Source organism: Girardinichthys multiradiatus, chromosome 10 (assembly GCF_021462225.1).
Source record: "Girardinichthys multiradiatus isolate DD_20200921_A chromosome 10, DD_fGirMul_XY1, whole genome shotgun sequence".
NCBI classification, from domain to species: Eukaryota; Metazoa; Chordata; class Actinopteri; order Cyprinodontiformes; family Goodeidae; genus Girardinichthys; species Girardinichthys multiradiatus.
In genome coordinates, this window is record NC_061803.1 from 14187275 (window position 1) to 14207779 (window position 20505).

General features: G+C 38.2%; 3 protein-coding genes across 4 annotated transcripts; 2 read left to right on the top strand and 1 right to left on the bottom strand.

Moving 5' to 3' along the window:
- Positions 1-223: 223 nt before the first annotated feature.
- Positions 224-4345, bottom strand: LOC124874658 (BRCA2 and CDKN1A interacting protein). Its single transcript, XM_047376107.1, has 7 exons — positions 4172-4345; positions 3835-3909; positions 3665-3745; positions 3502-3588; positions 2809-2996; positions 2564-2732; positions 224-1111 (listed from the first exon to the last, which is right to left on the bottom strand). The coding sequence occupies exons 1-7, from the start codon at positions 4301-4303 to the stop codon at positions 941-943; spliced, it is 903 nt and encodes a 300-aa protein (XP_047232063.1). The 5' UTR covers positions 4304-4345; the 3' UTR covers positions 224-940.
- Positions 4346-4859: 514 nt separating this feature from the next.
- Positions 4860-11420, top strand: uros (uroporphyrinogen III synthase). 2 transcript variants are annotated; one of them, XM_047378116.1, is made up of 11 exons: positions 4860-5138; positions 5665-5728; positions 5816-5899; positions 7710-7806; positions 7894-7968; positions 9408-9482; positions 9587-9670; positions 9803-9888; positions 9966-10064; positions 10858-10889; positions 11039-11420. In XM_047378116.1, the coding sequence occupies exons 2-11, from the start codon at positions 5666-5668 to the stop codon at positions 11073-11075; spliced, it is 732 nt and encodes a 243-aa protein (XP_047234072.1). In that variant the 5' UTR covers positions 4860-5138; position 5665; the 3' UTR covers positions 11076-11420. The 2 variants fall into 2 exon arrangements, with proteins under 2 accessions (XP_047234072.1, XP_047234071.1); XM_047378115.1 differs by lacking the exon at positions 10858-10889 and having other exon boundaries at positions 4864-5138.
- A 147-nt stretch (positions 11421-11567) lies between these two features.
- mmp21 (matrix metallopeptidase 21) lies at positions 11568-18368 on the top strand. Its single transcript, XM_047378114.1, has 6 exons — positions 11568-13623; positions 14357-14496; positions 14579-14720; positions 14809-15066; positions 15150-15322; positions 16732-18368. Exons 1-6 carry the CDS (start codon positions 12732-12734, stop codon positions 17035-17037), a joined length of 1911 nt encoding a protein of 636 aa, XP_047234070.1. The 5' UTR covers positions 11568-12731; the 3' UTR covers positions 17038-18368.
- Positions 18369-20505: the final 2137 nt, after the last annotated feature.

Consider the following 20505-nt stretch of genomic DNA (forward strand, 5'->3'; position numbering starts at 1 on the left):
CAGTGGAGAGGAAAAACTCCCTTTTAACAGAAAGAAACCTCCAGCAGAACCAGGCTCAGTGTGAGCGGCCATCTGCCACGACCGACTGGGGGTTTGAGAGAACAGAGCAGAGACAGAAAGAGAACAAAGTATTGAAAACGGTATCAGTAATGAGAGACTATTGAGGTCCAGTATCTAAATTCTTTACTTTCCCCAAAGTATACTTCAAAGCACTGTGTGGAAAAAATGTTTATCCCAAAGTTTATTTTAAATTCATAAGCTGCAGAAAGATGGTGTCTGTTGCAACACTTTGCTTAATGTAGGGAACAAAAAAAAAACAAGAAGATTTTAGGTTAATCTTCTGACACTTTACGGCGTACACAAACTGCAGAATATCTGTGAACACTTTCTTATCCATCAGACTACTTTAATGGCATCCAGGTACTTTTAGATTTATTATAAATTAACCTTATGCTCAAATTGCTGCCAGAATACTATTTTAATTTCCTTTTCTCATCTGTCATTTATCATTTCTCATCTATAACAATACATATAGCCTTAGGAATTGAAATGGGATTTTCAAGAATGAACTTCCTCTCTTTTTTAATGTAATCTAGAAGCTTCCTTTGAAGACTGTTCATGTGGAAAAAAACAGCATTTTAACATGAAATGGTTAAAGATTTAGCACTTAATCATTTGACATAAGGTTCTGGGACTGGACTCAAGCTTGCAAGTTATTTGTGAAGTCTGCAAAAAAGTTTTCTTGTGGATGTAGAGTAAATTATTCATATTGACAAATTAAACATTAAGCCTTTTAATTTGATGCATTGTACTTATTTAACCACCAAAGAAATTGCTAGAATAAGGAAACCACTGACAACAGTAGTAGGCGTTTTAGACAAAACTCAGAGCCTCTTGCTTCATTTTCATGAATCTGCAGGTCTTCAACAAGAGTCTCGCTTCACACAGTCAGGTATTCCTTGAGTTTTTCCATCACTGCAGGCATTCTGTCCATAGGTATCACCATCACTGTCCTGAAAGGCTTCATGGGAACGTCGTCAAATGACCACCTGCCACTCAGACAGGAGTCTGCGTCCTCTTGGACAGAGTAGTGGAACTTTATGATGGCTTGCTGTTATAACAAAAACAGGGAATCAGCTAAAAGCAGACAATGAAAAAGGAAATACGGTCCTGGTGCAGCTCAATGAATTAGATCATTTAAAAATTAATTTCCGTAATTCAATTAAAATTGATTCATTATACACTGTAAAAAAAAATTTAAGTGTTTTTCTTTTAATTTTGATGATTGTGGTTTACAGCTTTGGAAAGCCAACAAATCAGTTTCTCAGAAAAATCTAAATATTACATAAACCCAGTAAAATAAAAATGCATTTTTAAAACTCAAATGTCTACTGAGAAGTATGTCCATGTACTGTACAGTATATGCACTCAGTACTTTATTTCATGACCTACTGCAGACAATGCAATGTGGCATGGAGGAGATTAGCCTGTGGATCTGCTAAGGTGCAAAGGAAGACCAGGATGCTTTAAAGCAGCCTTCAGCTCAACTGCATTGTTTGGTCTGGTATCTTTTCTTTCTCTGGACAATACTCCATAGATTATGTACAGGGTTTAAGTCAGGGAGTTAGCTTGTCAGTCAAGCCCAGCGGTACCACGGTCATTAAAGCACGTATTGATACTCTCGTCAGTGTGTTCAGGTACCAAGCCCTGCTATGGAACAGATTGGCATCTTCAAAACGTTTGTCTGCAGAGGGAAGCATGAAGTGATTAATTTCCTGGCATGTGGCTGTGCTGACTTTGGATTTGATGAACACACAGTGAACCACAAACAACAGATGACTCCCAAATTGTCACAGGCTGTGGAAACTTCACTTCAAGCAACTTTGATTCTGTGCCTCTCCACTCTTCCTCCAGACTTTGGGACCTTGATTTAAAATTAAATGCAAGGTTTTACTTTCATCTGAGAAGAGGACTCTGGAGCACTGAGCCACAGTTCAGTCCTTGTCCTTCTTTGCCCAGGTAATACACTTCTGACATCTCAGATTTAGGAGTGGCTAAACAGAAGGAATATGACGGTGATGGCCCATGTCCTGGAGACGCCCGCTTGTGATGGCTCTTGAAGCATCAACTCCAGCTGCTGTCGAAACCTTGTGAATCTCCTTCAAACAGTTGAATGGGTTTTTGCTTCACAATCATCTCAAGGCTGTTATTCCTGTTGCTTGTGCACCTTCGTTTACCATAGGTTTTCCTTCCCTCAACTTTCTATTAAGATCCTTAGATACAACGCTCTTTGAACAGCCTTTTTCTTTAGTGATGACATTTTATAGTCTATCCTCCTTGTGGAGGGCGTCAGCCATTAAGTCTGCAGTCAATCCCACATTAATGTAGGCAATAACATTTCTGTATTTTTGCTCTTATGTAATATTTAAATTTTCTGGGAAACTGAACATTCAGTTTTCAATAGCTGTAAGCCATATCAAAGTTTTAATTATTTTTAATTTATCGAGACATCTGTAGATCCAATTTTGTTTAAATCTTCCACAGTCTATTGTTTTGACTGTACCTCATGAAAGAATTCCTCCTCTGCATTAAGGAACATGTACTCCTCTTTTGGAGCTCCACCTCTGGCTGGGATACTCTTGGTTGCCTCTTTGCAGGTCTTGCTAATCATCATGCAATAGTGACACCTCCCACTGGGTTGGTTTGTCCTCTGGGCTTCAGCCATTTCTACCCTGAAAGACAGCATCAATTTTCTTTTGTCCTTCTGGAATAGCTGATGAAAGAGTAAGCTTAGAAATGAGAACTCACTGCAGCTGTTTATGCAGAGGAAGGGCAATCTGTGGAGGTACGTTGATGAAGCGCTCGCTCAGCAGCAGACCCACAGGCTTGCTTGTGTCACTGAATATCTTCTCAAGGTGTTCCGTTACGCTGTGAGGAGCGTTCTTCTCACAATGGTCCATAATCAGCTCCTTGACCTCCTCCACGCACTGCACACCCTGCAAAACACACCATTTATTACAAGGGGTTCCAACACATTTTCAAGTTGCATCTTTTTTCAGGTTTAGATTCTCAGCGTAATCAACCCTTTTTATTATATAAATATAGACGTTAATGATTAATTTTTGGCAAATATTTCTTCAGAGATCAGTCTGTAAATATGGAACAACTATGAAAGAAAAGAAGGTAGAGAAACATATAGGTGAACAAACTAATGAATGGATTAATGACTAAATGAATGGACAGACAAATAATTGATAAATAGATGGACATGGGATTGGCAACTGAATGGACAGATGGATGAATAGATGATGGATGAATTAAATAATCAATAGATCTTTTAGACATTGGGACAGTGATTAAATTTCAGAAATAAAAATATTCCTGCAAACATCCAGCCCTACAAAACACACCTAAATCAAATTCCAGACTGGATGGGAACACTTATTCAACATATTTTAGCACAGGACAAGCAATCAGGGTTGTATCTGCCTGCAATATTACCTTTCTCTCTGTAAGATTGAGCACAGTGATGAAGCCAAACACTTCATCTGGATCATCATCGTCACTGTCTTCTGGTACTTCAGCTTGCTGCAGCCAAACAAAGGGACACAGTTAACAACAGAACACAAATATCAACAAGTATCTACTGTGATGACGGACCAACCTTGATGACACTTCCAACGTGATTCTGCTGGATAATGATGTCCGTCATCCCTGATATATCTACATGACCCTTCAGGAAGAGCTGTGGCCAAACAGAAACATACATGACATCATTGACAGCTCTCTGACAGCACATGTTTTTCATTTGAATGTTCAGATAATGTCTCAAACCTGCTGCAACAGCTTCTTGATGCCATTGTAATCATTAGGTGAAATTGCGTGAGCCTCGAAATCCACCAAAACCTCCTGAAACAAAAAGTGGAGAAAGTGAAAATTATAGACAAGCGCTGTCAGGCAATGACGTAATGTTTACGCATTTGTTCCACAAAGAAGACACACAAACAAACATGTGAAGCAAACTTGGCTTCACACACTGTAAACTATCGGGATACCAAAACTACATCAAAGTAAATAAGGTTCTTGTGCGGTCCTCGTAAACACACGGACGATTTGTGCTAGCTGGCTAAGAAGGCCATTCAACGACTTGATGAGTTATTTTGTGTTTCACCTCATTGATTTCCTCATCGCTGTCGTCCTCCGCAGATTCGTCATCATCCTCTGGGTTCTCATCCGAGCTGTGCTCACTTTCTTCTGGATTTTCACCCAAACCCAGAGCTCTCTTCTTAGCCGACGAAGCCATGCTTGAAAACGTGAAACACGTGTGTATTTCAGGTGGGCGGGGAAGGGTTATAGGTCAGGACATAGAAATAGAAGAGTAGACGTCACAATGGCTTCCTTGCCTCTTTCGTAAAACAAAATAAGAAAAAAGTAACCCTACCCTGCATAGTATAATATGAGCTACAACAACATTTAATTACCCTTTGGGATTAATAAAATATTTTTAATTGAATAGTATGACCTCGTCTTTGAAAGCAAACAATATTCTTAAATCACACACTGATTTTATATATATATATATATATATATATATATATATATATATATATATATTTTTTTTTTTATTATTATTTTTTTATATATATATATATATTTATATATATATATATATCACAAAAGAAATCAGTCGCACATGCTAAAACACTTGGAACTGTATTCTTGCCACACACAATATGGCTCTTGTTCACCGCTTCTATGCTCTTCTATGTCTATGGTCCAGCAAGCGCTAGTTAGGAAGGTAAAGCGCCGAGGCCGCCATTTTGGCTCCAGCCGTACAGGGTTGTCGCTTACCGTCGCTTACATTTGGAGCCGTAATGTCGGCTAGACTGCCGCTAGGAAATGTAAAACGCTATTTTGCCAAACCGGAAAAAACAGGGCTTAGACGTTCACGAAATCAGCTTTACGGGGAAAATACATTCTTATTTAACGCACTGTAACTATGTAATTATTATTTGTTCAAATAGCACTTGTTTAAGGCATTTTACGTACAGCATTAACTCCTTAAAATGTTTGAAATACGTCATCTGTGGACACCCATTCTTGACTGTAAATGAAGCCGTCTGTATGCACAGCTGAAGGTGAATGCTTTTTTAATTTTAATGAAATAGACAAACCCATTTAAGCTTCGTCTACTTTTAACTGTTAAGTGCAAACATTATCTTAGCACTTTAGATGCTAAAGAATGATGTGATGTGGATTGTCCTGAATACCTAATAGGTTGTAGAATATATTACTTTAGCTACAGCTAACCTGTCACCCACTGTCGTAAACAATAACAGCCTGTAGAACAGGTTACGTACTTAAAAACATTACTGTATGTTTAGCTATAAAGTATACCAGTAGTGATTTCAGTTTGCGATTAGTAAATATAGCCAGTACTAACTATTATTAGACAGCACGGTCAGGGTGAGTCAATAGCGGTGTTATCAGGATGTTGCAGTTTTGGGGAGTAACTGAACTATAAGCGCCGCCACACCCACTGTCAGTAATCGTTTTGTAACGTCGAGTTTCTGGACTTCATTACCCTTTCTACAAAAGAACTTAAAATCCTCCTTTATCGTTTATTTTATTTGTATTGTTAGTCATTAAGTGTTTCTTTGCCAGGATGCGGATATTAGTCCTTAAAGAGCCGAGGGATGAGGAGTCTGGACCTGATCCCTACGTGAAAGTAATTGCACATTAATCCAAAATGCAGAAGAAAAATGAATTCTGTGTTTGATTAAATTGTTTTGTGTGTGATTTTCTTTATCTAAAGGAGCTGGAATCGCATGGACACAAAGCAACACTCATTCCTGTGCTGTCATTTAAGTTTGTCTCGTTAAACACCTTTTCGGATAAGGTAAGTTTCATTACAAAATAAGTTATATATCCATCATGCATATACATACAGTTTTGTTGGCAACCCCTGGAACAGATGTGTTGAAAGACTTGACATAATTTAATCTGTAAATGCTGTATCAGCAATATCTGACACTGAAAACTGTAGGAAAATCCAACTTTTAATTTGAGCACAGTGTTAGAAATAAACCTTTTAACAAAATCTCTGGTAGCACAGTAGTTGGTACCCTTGCTGTTATACTCCATATGTACAAAACCCCTTTTTAAACATGGTAGCATTTAGTCTTCTCTTACATTTTACAAGGTTGGAGCAAAATCTCTCTATATTATCCAGAGTCCTGGGTGCTTCTTCTCCTTTCTTTTCTTCAGTTCACTTTACAAATTTCTACAAGATTTATGTCTGGGGACAAAAATGACCACGGAGGAAGGTTGATTTTGTGTCTGGTTAACCATTTCTGTGTTGATTTGGCAATATCTCTTGGAGTTGTGTTCGACTCTACCTGAACTGCAGGTTCAAAACAAACATGGGGGATATAGTTCTAAACGTCTTTTGAACTTCTCAAAGGCCAAAGCACCGTATACAATGAGCAGCTGAAGAAATGACACCCTGGTGCCGACAGAAACGACCCCATTGTAAGCTTGCTTTAGGAGCTGCTGCTCCACAATATGAAGTTAATTTGATTTAAACATGAGGAAAAAAATGAATTTCCAACATGTATATGAATCAAATTCTCATAAATAATATAGACTTTAATATATATTTTAAGTAAAGAGTGTAAAGGATTTTTTTCCTTTGTAGTTGCCCTCACAAAGCCGTTTTTTGTTTATTTTTAGTTAATTTCTCATGAAATTAGACATTTTGAAAACTCAGTCTTTTTTTTTATTTTTGTCATGCTGGAAATGGCAATGTAGATGTATATATCATACCTTAAAGTGCCAATATTTGTTTACATTTATTTTCTAAAATGGGAAATGTGTAAGTTAAATGTAAAAATAAAATTAAATACTTTTTTGCAGGCAATTTTACTCTTCAGATTAATTGGTTTGTCAAAAAATATATATATAATATTTACACAAAACAGGAGGTGGTAGTCCTAAATGTAATGCTCTCTAACAAGGTTTTCAGGCCCTGGCAAAGAGAAAAAGGCCCACAGCATCACAGATCTTCCTCCATACGCAACAGTAGGCATTAGGTGCTTTTCCATATTCATCCTTTGTTTTATACCAAAGTAACCTGGAGCTTGTTGCCAAAACTTTTAATCTCAAACAAAGTTAAGGAGTTTAGCAAACTCCACATTTGTGATGGTAGAACAGATATACATTATTTTAGGATATAGATAGCATCTAATGGTTGTTATAAAAATCTGCTAAACCTCAGATGACAGTCTTTGCTGCAAATCTTTGTCGTGCGCGTCACTAAGCATGGTGCCAAGATAAACTGGGGTTTTGGTCCAGCCTAGTGGCCAGTGACAAACCTCTGTGTCATGACATATTTATATTCCAGAGAAACAGTGTTACAGATGAAGTAGAAGTTTCTACAAATCCTGATTAAATTAGGCAAGCACACATAAAAAAACACTCCGCCGCATTTATTTTATTGAGATTGTTATGTAATGTTAGGCTTACCTAAATTCATGACAGGAGTTTTCTAAATGTACCCTGAGATTATGCAACTGCAATAAAAGGTGAATTTATATTCAGATTTTTTAGACATCTTTACCATTATTGCCTAGAGATTTGTCTGCATCTGAACATTTATATAAATGCATAAAGTTAATATTAGGTATTAAAAATAAGATTGCTTTTATTAGCTTTTTCAGCCAGAGAAATATGGTGGCCTGATCTTTACCAGTCCCAGAGCAGTGGAGGCTGTGAAGATGTGTTTAGAGGCTGAAGAAAGAAGAGGAGGTACATTTTTCCCTTAAAAATAAGTACATGCTTAAAAAATTGTTAAATGTTTTATTATGACTTGTAAAACATGTCTTGTTCCTCCAGAATGGAACAAATCCATAAAAGATAAATGGAACACAAAATCCATCTATGTGGTGGGGAAGGCAACTGCGGCATCAGGTGAGTTGTTGAGCACATTTTCCTTAAAGCGACACTTCCTAAAGGTTCTTACTGGATAGTGCACCTTATAAGCGAATTATAATTGCATCCGAGTGTGACATGCACCTGGTGCTTGGAGGCATGTGTGAAGTGGTTTCAGTACAACCAGACAGCTGTTAGACACAAATGACAGTTTGCTGTGACATACAGAAGCTCATTTTGGTCTTTAGATAACAACCAGGTGCAGAATCTTCCCAATGTTTGCTTTACCTTGTTATTTTATGGAGAAGGAACTTCTCTAATGTCTATTTTTAAAGGCTGGCTTTTTTGACTTTTTTGACACATCACCTTTTGTTCGCAGGAATTTATAAAGTGGGATGTTTTACACCTATCTTGAAAGGAGATTGTTCCTGTTCATAATTTGGCTGCTCATCTAAGCTTCCAGGTGTTTGTACATGTTCAGCTAAACAAGGGGATTGGGATTATAGCATTGTCTTGCAGATGTTTAGTATATTCTCATAGAAATGCACAGTGCCTTGCAAACGTAGAGTTGAACGACTCCACAATGTGTTATATTACAACATCAGTCAGTGTATTTTAGTAGGATTTTCTATTATATTTGAAAACTAAGCATAATGTTATGTCAGTTTCCCAATTATGATCTGCTTTGTGTTGTTCTGTCATATATAATCCCAATAAAATATATTTTTGGTCATATTCTTATTTAAATATATGACAAATACCACACATAACAGTCTGACAGACATAAAACGCTATTTTAGCACAATCAGCCTGTTCTATGTAAGTTGTTACAGGAAAACCTGACATAGAGTTGATCATCTACTGAAGGATGATTTATTTCTCAGGTTCTTTCAGGTCTTTGTTGGACTTTTTTCATCCTGTTTCTTAAAGACACAACTTTTACATGCAGTTCATCTGCCCTACATAGGTTTTGTTAAGGATTTTGAAATATTCTAGTTAAAGGTCAGGAGTTTCCCCTGTTTTTATTCTTGAGAACACAATGACAACAGTACCCTGAAAACGACAGAAGACATTTAGATTTGCAAGACAATAGAACAGTACTGAATGTACTGTTTCTTTCCCTGCTAGAGTGTTAATTTACTTTAAGGAACCAATAATATATTACATTAATTGTCAGCATTTCTCAATAGTGTTTAAATCCATGCCAGAGTCTCTCAATTGGTGCTGATCTTTTTCCTGCCTACTTCTGAACGAGTATGTTAGTGATTACCCAAAATAAATTGTGGCTTTTGTCCTAAATGTCTATAAATCAGTTGCTGAAGTCAGGTTAAAAATGTGCAAAAGTCAAAGCAAATGTATTAAATGTGACAGTTTTGAAATGTGGTCATTGTTTTTGTGCTAATTTATATTAAATTTAATTGTACAGCCATTTTTTCATGGGAAGGATTGGGTTAATCTTTGTGCTTTGCTCTGTGCAGTTCAAAGTCTGGGTCTGAAGCCCCTGGGAGAGGACACAGGGACAGCCGATGTCTTATCACGTCTCATCATTGAACGTATGATGTGATTTTGGTGCTGTTTTCTCACCCCACATAGAAAACGTCTCTAATACCTTATTCCTCTAATAAGTGTTATGATGTGATTCTTGTTTCTGTGTTAGGAGAGGACACCAATATCCCACCACTTTTTTTCCCCTGTGGCACAATTAAAAGAGAAGTCTTGCCCACGGCTTTAAGGGAAAATGGTGAGCATTTTCTCCTTTCGTGTCTCACAATTAAAACTCAAGTCCATAAAATACCCTCTGGGGTTAAGCTAATTAACGAGATAATGACTGCACCACCTTTGTCACTGTGGGGATTTATTTCTTTGTTTCCAGGAGTTCCCTTAGAGACGCTGACTGTCTATCAAACAGCTGAGCATCCAGATCTTGAGAAAAATCTGAAAAACTACTTCACAGAGCAGGTGAAACCCCAACTTCTGTATTTTTGAGTTGCAGAAAGCTGTTTGGTATATTGTGAACAATTATTGTCTGCTCACAGGGCACTCCAGCAAGCATAGCTTTCTTCAGTCCATCTGGGGTAAAGTTTTGCCTGGAAGCAGTTCAGGGGCTGTCAGGTGAAGAGTTCACTGAAATAAAGGTATGGTTTCCTTATAGTTGCTCACAAAAAGATACGAATCGTTCAGTTTTTGTTTTTTTTAATGAGGGCCACACCAGAAAATACTACACCCATACTTACTTATCATATTCATTTGTACTTGCTTTACAATATGTGTGTCGTTTTCACATATTGTCAAATTACAGTCACAACTTATTTTATTGGAATATTATGTGATATACTGACGCAAACTATTGCAGAATTGTTAAGTAAATCAAAAAAATTAAAAAAATTGTATTATTATTTTTTTTATTGAAATAAGTGTAGCAGGAATTTGCATTCACCCCCTTTATTGTAATTCTAATACCCCTAAATACAACAAAAAAGTGCTTTGTGAACAAACCTAATGATGTAACAGAGACCACACAAAGGTAATGTAGTCTTCGTATAAATGCCCAGATGAATTGTCTGTCCTATTGAATTTTAAAGCCTCGCCTTATCATAAGTAATGTGATGTCCTGGCTCCAAATATCATGTTTTTATTGCTTAGCACTAATTCTCAGAGGCTTTCCATCCAATCTGACTAAGCTTAAACTATTTTGCAAAGAAGAATGGTTAGACATTTTTCAATAGACATATCCAAAGGCCTTGCAGCTTCAAGCTAAACGTGGTTTTCTAAAGTATTGACTAAGAAAGGCTGAATACACATAAACGCCACACTTTTCAGATTTGTTTAGAAAACCATGTATCATTTTCCTTCCACTTCACAATCACGTGTTACATTGTGTTGGCTTATCACCTAAAATACTTGCCATTATGTGATTTGTGTTTCTAGAAACGTCACTGGTACTGCTTAAGTAGCGACCAGTAAGTCTTCCCAGTTTACATAAATATTTAATCTAAAAAATGTCTTCTGAGGATCACCTATGGTTTAATTTTCTACCTCAGTCTGAGAATGATTGAATAATCCATGTATTGGAAATGTGTTATTTGTGACTCTGTCACTTTGTCTCCAGTTTGCAGCCATCGGGCCGACTACACGAGACGCTATGACAGCAGAAGGCCTGTGTGTGAGCTGCACAGCTGAGAAGCCAACGGCCGAGCATTTGGCAGCAGCGATAGCCGAGGTTCTACACTGACCATCTTGATGCATCAACACTTAAATTTATCCAATCTCTCTGTTGTCTGTCTGATGATTCTACGTTATATATAAATGTCAAATCATTTGTATTATTTAGTTGCTCAGGTTATCATCGCTGGACTTGAAGTTTGCACTGAGAAAATGTTGTTTGTGTCATGAAGGTCAAGAAACTTTATTTTATTTCAAACCTGTTTTAAGTGAAAAACAATTTTTGAAAAAAAAGGAACGGTCAGTGTGATTAAAAATCCAAATACAAAGTGTGTTTGTTCAATTGATTACAGGTGTTGGCAAAGGTTCTTTACATCCTTTATTGCTCACATGGAAGTGAGGTTTTCACCCACTCCTCAGGTTGATGACCGTTTATTTAAACAATTGGACCACGAATAACACATCCATGGAGTATAGTGAAATTTATTAGTTGTATTTACTGAGAACAAGTTTACTTTTCACACACAACTGAGGAAAGTGGGTGAGGAGAAACTCAGGATGTGTTTATAAAGCACTGCTGCTTTGTCCTTCCACTACTTAGTTCTTCTACATAGCTCAAAGAGTCGACTGGCAACACGATGCTGACTGTTATCCAGCTGATATTTTTAGTTTTTCTGACAGCTTCAAACTATGCTGAGAAAGTTTTTCATAACCGGGATCATTCTGATGTGCAGATTCCTAAATCTCAACAAGCTCCTGTCATAACAGACGATTATGAGGCAGAGGTATTTTTTTCATTTTCTTTTTCCAGTTTTACTGCTAATTTCATAAAATCTAAGTAGAAAAAAATTGCATTTACTCAATAAGTGCTGTGTGAATGTAAGATGAAGGAGTGGGTGGAGCAGTAAAAAAACAGAAAAATTTGCAAATATTTTGGGAGAAGACCTAAAAGTCAGATGAAATGTAAAAATAAGTTAAAAATCAGAAAACTTATTGAATTTATCTAAACAAACATTGGCTAGTATGCACTAGCTAATTAGATAACAAGCAAAAATCAGCATATTGGCTCAGATTACATGGTGCGTTTCTTTATGCCCAAAATTCTGATTTTCGGTTTCCAATTCTGAAAGTTGAATTTCCTACTGAAAAGCCTGAAGCCCCTTGTGTCCAATATGGCTTTTGTGCATAAAGAATGTGATTAAAGTTGTCTACAATAACTATATATTTGCACTTCTGGCAGTTTCTCATTATTATGGCACACCTAATGCTTTAAAAACTCTTATTTGTTAACACTGTTAACACTGAAGAGCTCTCAATTTGGATGTGACCTGTCAACACGCTTGCATTAACTATAATGCCACCATTAGCATGTAACCAAACTTTAGTAAAATTTGCTAATATGCTAAAAGTAGGTTTTATGCCAGCATTAGCTGATATGCTGATGTTAGCATATTTGAAAGCTTGTATGTGTTTTTTCAAGAAAAAACAAAAGTTACAAATAGCAGAAGTCATAGCCACAGTTTTATAAAAAAAAAAGCTTAATGTTTTTGTATTTGAATGGCTGACATAGCACAAAGGATTTAGAAGTAATTAAACAACAGAAAACAAATAGAAAAAGTCAGAAGTTGGGGAATCTCAATATGCTTCACACAATAATTGCCTCATGGATATCCTTTCAGTTATTTCTCTCTAGATATGGATTTATCAAACCAACTCACTGGGAGGAGATCCAGATGAAAGATTCTGACATTTCCTTTAGTGATGACTTCTTGGATGACCTTCAAGCCACAATCCAAGAGGGAACCTTCGTGCCTCATTCAAGGGACGGACCTAAAACTAGTCACGGAGAGGTGCACAAAAGTGAAACTGAGAATCAGGCGTTTGTTTCAGCACTTAAAGAGTTTCAGATGGTATCTGGGCTGCCTGTTACGGGAGTGTTTGATGAAGCCACCAAAGAGGCGATGAACAAACCAAGGTGCGGGGTCCCTGACAAGGAGATAGACCTGAATCCCCATGTTTCACCTGAGAGCACTGGTGGCTTAGAGTTAGGAAACAGTTGGAATGAAACTTTTAACGAGACTGACAGTAACAACACGGAGAGCAGCATAATCGGCAGCTCTTCAAACTCTTCTGAAGATGACATATTACATTTTAACGATACAGAAACCCTCCTCCTGACTATTTCAAATGATACATACAATAATAACAGTGGGGGTGGTCCAGCAGGAAATAGCAACGAGAACTCAAACCAGAGCCAACCGCTGAGACACGGAAAACCTCACCTTGCCGTTCTCATGTCAGAAAGAAGGCTGAAAAGGGATTTAACGGTTTCTGGGTACATGGCTTTTTCCAAGGATGTTCTGAGGTGGCGGTTAATTGGAGAAGGCTACAGCAGCCAGCTGACCGTTGAGGAGCAGAGGTACATATTCAGGCTGGCCTTCAGAATGTGGAGTGAGGTGTCTCCACTGGAATTTGTTGAAGACACCTGGTCGCCACTGGAGGATGTTGATATCAAACTGGGCTTTGGCACAGGTGGGCGTTATCCAGTATTTCATATACTCACTCTGTAATAATATATTGTATAATTTACTGGGTTTTAGTAAAGTCCATCACTACTGAGCCTTGCAAAGTATACTCTGAACTTTCCAAACACAAACTTTGATGTGTTTTATTGAGATTTTATATGATGGACCAACGCAAAGTTGCTCATAATTGTCAAGTGGAAAGCAGTAAAGGGACACATGCTTTTTAAAATGGAAATATGAAAAATTTGACCTTCCCCCATTACATGCCCCTAAATAAAATCTAGTGCACCCAATTTCCTTCAGAAGTTCCATATTAAATAAAGTTGAGTTGTGGGTAATTAAATCTAAGTATAAATGCAGTTGATTTGTGATAGTCTCAATAGTTTTTTTAGAGATCAAACAGCAATATGAAAACCACATAACAGAGAGGTTGGAGATAGAGATGTGGAGAAGTTTAAAACAGGGTCACTTTATTAAACAGAATCTCAAGCCTTGAGAATCTCACAGAGTACTGTTCGATCTCCAGCTAAACATGAATAGAGCACAGCACAATGCACACAATCAATTCAATTAAACACTTAAAGGTACAATTTTATCTTTGAATAATTTTTTACTTGAAAAAAACCTGATATTTTTAATAAAAATACTGAAATTCAGTTAAAGCTCTGCATTGCTAAGAATAATCAAAGCATCTTGCAAAGCATCTTCATTTTATTCTTCACCTTTTCCCCTCCACACAGGAAGACATCTGGGATGCAATCAGAAGTTTGATGGTACTGGTCAGGAATTTGCCCACGCCTGGTTCCTGGGAGATATCCATTTTGATGATGATGAACATTTTACTGGTCCCAGTTCTCACACTGGAATTAGCCTCCTTAAAGTAAGTAAGTATGCTAAATAAGACCAATTACAGGAAACACTGTAAAAGAGCTTTGAGAAGTTGAATATATGTTGTCTTTTAGGTAGCGGTTCATGAGATCGGCCATGTTTTGGGGCTACCTCATATCTACAGACCTGGATCTATAATGCAGCCCAGCTATTTGCCCCATGAGTCTGGCTTTGAGATGGACTGGATGGACAGGAAAGCTATTCAGCATCTATATGGTGCACTAATGGATGAGTACTTTTTGGATACACATAAAAAATCCCAAAAGGATCATTGGTGATTATTTCTCCTCATGTTTGACCCCAGGTGGCTGTAAAGGTCGCTTCAGCACCGTGTTCGACTGGATCAGAAAAGAGAAGATGCCTGACGGAGAGGTAGTAATCCGCTTCAACACATACTTCATAAGAGATGGCTGGTACTGGCTGTATGAGAACAGAAACAACAGAACACGTTATGGAGACCCGGTTGCACTGCAGATTGGCTGGCATGGAATTCCTAGTGATGGAGTAGATGCATATGTACACGTGTGGTCAAGAAAAAGGGACGCCGCTTATTTCTTCAAAGGTAGAGAACCTGTTTCTGTTCAGCTTTTTTGTAACGGTGAAACATTTGAGCAGAGATTTTATGACAATTTGTTTTTATCGAAGGTCTGCAGTTCTGGAGATACGATAATGAGAATGACCAGGTGTTTAGACATGACTCTGAGGGTCGCCAGTATCCAAGGCTAATTTCTGAGGGATTCCCAGGGGTTCCCAGTCCTATTGACACAGCCTTTTATGACAGAAGAGACTCTAACATCTACTTCTTCAGAAGAACCCAAGTAAGATAGAAGTGCTTTTAATTTATTTGAGTGGGTCTGAATAAAACTGCATGTCACCTTTCAGATTTGTATTTGTAAAAGAAGTCATTACCATGTATCATTTTTCTTTCACTCAATTTATGGCTAGTCTATTACATAAAATCCCGATAAAATACATTAAAATCTCAGCCTACTGAAAATAATCTCCATGTACTACAAAATATATGCACTTAATACATAGTAGCGCCTGTTTTTGCATCAATGCGCCTTGGTGAGATAAGTCTGCAGCTCTGCTGAGGTGTTAAGAAAGTCTGAGTTGCTTTAACAGCGGCCTCCAACTCATTCGCACTTTTCCTTCCTCTTGAAAATACTCCATTGTTTCTCCATGGAGTTAAGGTCAGAGTTTCCTGGCCAATCAAGAACAGTCATACTCAGGTTATTAAAGCAGGTATTGGTAGCTTTGGCAGTGTGGGCGGTTGCTAAGTTCTGCTGAAAAAATTAAATCAGCATCTCTGTAAAGCCTGTCAGCAGAGGGAAGCATGGAATGGCTATAAAATTGGTGGAGGACCAACACCAGCAGATGACATGGCTCCCCAAATAGTGGCTGACTGCAAAGTTCACACTGGATCTAAAGCTGCTTGGATTCTATGCCTCTCCACTTTTCCTCAGTTTCTGTGACCTTGATTTAATAAAGTGCAAAACTGACTAACACCTAAAGGGGACTTTGAACCACTGAGCAACCGTCTAGTCCTTTTTTCCTTAGCCCAGGTAAGATGCTTCTGACACTGAATGTGGTTCAGGAGTGGGTTAACACAAGGAATGCAACAGTTGCATGCAAACTCTTGATTAGTCTTTGCTTTACAATCCGCTCAAGCCTGTGTGTATGCCTATTGCTTGTGCACGCTTTTCTTTCACACTTTTTCCTTCCACCAAACTTCCCATCAGTTTCAAAGAAGAACATATAGTGCTTGGATACAGCCGCTTTATTTAGCCATGACCTTTTGTGGCTTATCCTCCCTGATGTTAGGTCAGCACGTTTTGAACTGAATTAGTAAACTAAATTAACTTTTTGATAATATCCTAATTCATTAAGTTGTACCTGTATATCTACTAAACACTCTTTACTCAGCAGGAAACCGAATAAAAACATGTGGATGCATGCAGTGAACTATGTGCAATTTATTTATTTAACCTATGCAGAATATGTAAAAGTAAGGTGGGGATTAGATTATTCAAACCGACTTATATTTTTAACAATACAGCACCTGGTAGTTACACAGTGAATAATATCTTATGAAAAACCCACGCTAATTGTTTCTTACTGTTCTGTAGGAATGTATTGTTGCAGGAAAAAAGTCCTACATTTTTTTTGTTATTTGTAATTAGTCAGATCTCTGTTTGAGAGATAAATTAACTCTCCATCTGAACAGGTGTATGCATTCAGCGTGGAAACGAACAGCTTGGCGAGAGGCTTCCCAAAACACATCCGAGATGTTTTCCCTCCAGTGGAGAGCGGAGACCATCCAGATGGCAGCATCGACACTGCCTACTTCTCCTACTCCCACAATGCCCTCTTTCTACTCAAGGGCACGCGCTTTTGGCGAGTGGTGGGCAGCCGCGAACGCTGGCGCCGGCCTTTTCTGCCGCGAAATGGCTTGATGCCACACAAGGAGGTGGATCAGCAGTGGTTTGACATCTGCGACGTTCATCTCACCGCGCTCAAGCTAAGTCGCTGATGAGGACTGCAGCTGAGATGAAACACATCTACTCATGTTTACAGATGTATTCTACTGCTTTACCTTCAGGGATGTTGTTTTTTGTGTGATGTTGGCTGTGAAATCTTTTTAAAAGACAAAAACAGCTCTGTTGGCTTGCTTTCATACAAGTGTGCTGAAAATTTATGAAACAGCTGCTGTTTATTTCTCTTTTATTCATTAAGGATGTTTGTTCATATTTGCACAGATAGGTGTACAAAAGATGCTGTTGTGGCCATCAATAGTTATGAGCTTGATTTCCAAGAGAAATTAAAGATGAAATATTTCTTTACTACCTAAGAATGATTATTTGAATATTATGATTAGGATTTTTTTCAGTAGGAACAGCAAACATGCAAGAAGGCATGAAGTAAACATTTGGTTGTTAATTAGTAATCCCCCTTCGGCAAGTAAACAGCTTGTTAATTACTCAGTCTCTCGGTTTTTGTCGGGAGTATTTTTACTCATTTTTTTCAGCAAAATTCTTTTAGTTTTGTATATTAGGACATTAACACAAACTAGTGCTTTGAGTTTATCACCTTTCAGTAAAAATAGTTTTCTGCCTTGAGAAAGAGAAAGACATTTGAAGGAACTTCAGATGCCTTTTCTGTTCTAACTGTATCAAGCTATGTTTAAATATATTTATATGTCCCATAATCAATCAAAAGGATGAATCCTATCTTTCCAGGTAGTGAGCTCTCATACATTACAAAGGAGCACCACGATATTTCAGTATTCGAATTTATTGACAACACTATAATTAACACTTTAACTAAAAAGACTGTAAGAGTAATCAATGAGAGCTAGTAAAGGAATCAAACATTTTAATTATTAATAGACTGCTCAGTACATAATATGTGCTCTGCTGTTTAAGTCAAAGAAGAAACACACAAAGAAATATAAAGGCTAAACAAACCAAAGACTAAACAAACTAAAGAGGGGAAATCTTATATCTACTAAGTGAAATGAAGGGATTTTTATTGCCTTGTTCTAAGTTTTATTATCTACTTTAATCTGAGTCGAGAAGCAAAACAGAAAAAGGAGAGGAAACAAAGATTCAGAACCGGTACAAAGTTAGATATGTCAAAGAAATAACTATTTTATCAAGCAAATGTTTTCAAATTGCAGGTTTGCATAAAAATGTGAATTTAAGACATTGTATATATTTGTAAGTCATGTCTTCTGTCTGATAGTCTTTTAAGGGACGATGCCAAAGGCTTTATAACAAATATTTATTTCTTCAGTTTATAAAGCTTTTTACATAAATCTGTCTGTTTCTAGATAGCACTGTATAAAATATGTTTGAAAGATCAGATTCTTAACATTTTTCTGCAGCAACTTCTACAAACTAGACACTAAACCTGCCCATGATAATGAAAATATGGCAAAATGGTCTCAGTGGGCTTTATTTTCACATTTTTACTGATTATTTAACACTATTGCATGCATCTAAATGTAAAGCTGCTAAAAAATCATATTTTACTATCAAACATGGTCTGAATTTCATGTAAAATGTGCAATAAGCTTTATCAATGTGAAGCAGAAGATGATGGACAGGAACTGTGTTGTGATGCCTTTCATTGATAGCCTCCTAGAAAAAGCAGATTGAAGATTCATGCTTGCAATCAGCCAAAGGATATTGCATTGAGATCTATATTGATGAAACATTGTTGAAAAATGTGCTCTTCTTAGTGTTTAACGCTGTTAAATATTACAGTATTCCTGCAAAGAAACAAAGGCACTGATTCTTTAATCAATACATTACTTGAACACTCATTAATTCACCTCTTTTTAAGAGATGAAGCTCCTGCTGGGCTTCTGCTAACTAGCTTTGTGCTGCAGGTGCTCCACGGGCAATTTAATGAACTGAAGGAGAAATCAATTACAAGCTAAAGGAATAAAATGTCATGGTAAGTGCAGTTACTGGAGAGGGAGATGTCAAGAGATGATTAGTCTGCTCACAGTTTAAAGAGGGAGCATGAAAAGCATAAAAATGAACGGTTGGATTCAGATCGGGAAGCTAAAACTGTGTGCTTTTCTTTCCAAGCTGAAGTTCTCTTGTTTAAATGGGCTCCTATTAATTTCAGCGTTTAAGTAAATGAAATTTAGGTTTTCGTCTTCTCTGGCCCAAAAGTTAAATTAACACAATTTTTGTAAGAATACTGCAATATTATTATAAGCACAAGGATGAAGCTTTTCAAATTTTTTTTTCAAATGGCTGGAGGAAACAGATAATAAATCTGGATGATTTAATGTTTATCCATTTATTAAGCTGCATACAGTGCCTTGCAAAGTGTTCATGCCCTTAAAATCTTTTCACCTTTTTCCTGTTAAAACCACAAGCTTTAATGTACACTGCTCAAAAAAATAAAGGGAACACTCAAATAACACATCCTAGATCCACGCGTCTGTATGACCTCCCTACAACGCCTGGGCATGCTCCAGATGAGACAGCGGATGGTCTCCTGAGGGATCTCCTCCCAGACCTGGACTAAAGCATCCGCCAACTCCTGGACAGTCTGTGGTGCAACGTGACGTTGGTGGATGGAGTGAGACATGATGTCCCAGATGTGCTCAATCGGATTCAGGTCTGGGGAACGGGCGGCCCAGTCCATAGCTTCAATGTCTTCATCTTGCAGGAACTGCTGACACACTCCAGCCACATGAGGTCTAGCATTATCCTGCATTAGGAGAAACCCAGGGCCAACCGCACCAGCATATGGTCTCACAAGGAGTCTGAGGATCTCATCTCGGTACCTAATGGCAGTCAGGCTACCTCTGGCGAGCACATGGAGGGCCGTGCAGGCCTCCAAAGAAATGCCACCCCACACCATTACTGACCCACTGCCAAACCGGTCATGCTGAAGGATGTTGCAGGCAGCAGATCACTGTCCACGCTGTCTCCAGACTCTGTCACGTCTGTCACATGTGCTCAGTTTGAACCTGCTTTTCATCTGTGAAGAGCACAGGGCGCCAGTGGCGAATTTGCCAATCCTGGTGTTCTCTGGCAAATGCCAAGCATCCTGCACGGTGTTGGGCTGTGAGCACAACCACCATTTGTGGACGTCGGGCCCTCATACCATCCTCATGGAGTCGGTTTCTAACCGTTTGTGCAGACACATGCACATTTGTGGCCTGCTGGAGGTCATTTTGCAGGGTTCTGGCAGTGCTCCTCCTGTTCCTCCTTGCACAAAGGTGGAGGTAGCGGTCCTGGTGCTGGGTTGTTGCCCTCCTACAGCCTCCTCCACGTCTCCTGGTGTACTGGCCTGTCTCCTGGTAGCGCCTCCAGGCTCTGGACACTACGCTGACAGACAGCAAACCTTCTTGCCACAGCTCACATTGATGTGCCATCCTGGATGAGCTGCACTACCTGAGCCACTTGTGTGGGTTGTAGAGTCCGTCTCATGCTACCACGAGTGTGAAAGCACCACCAACATTTAAAAGTGACCA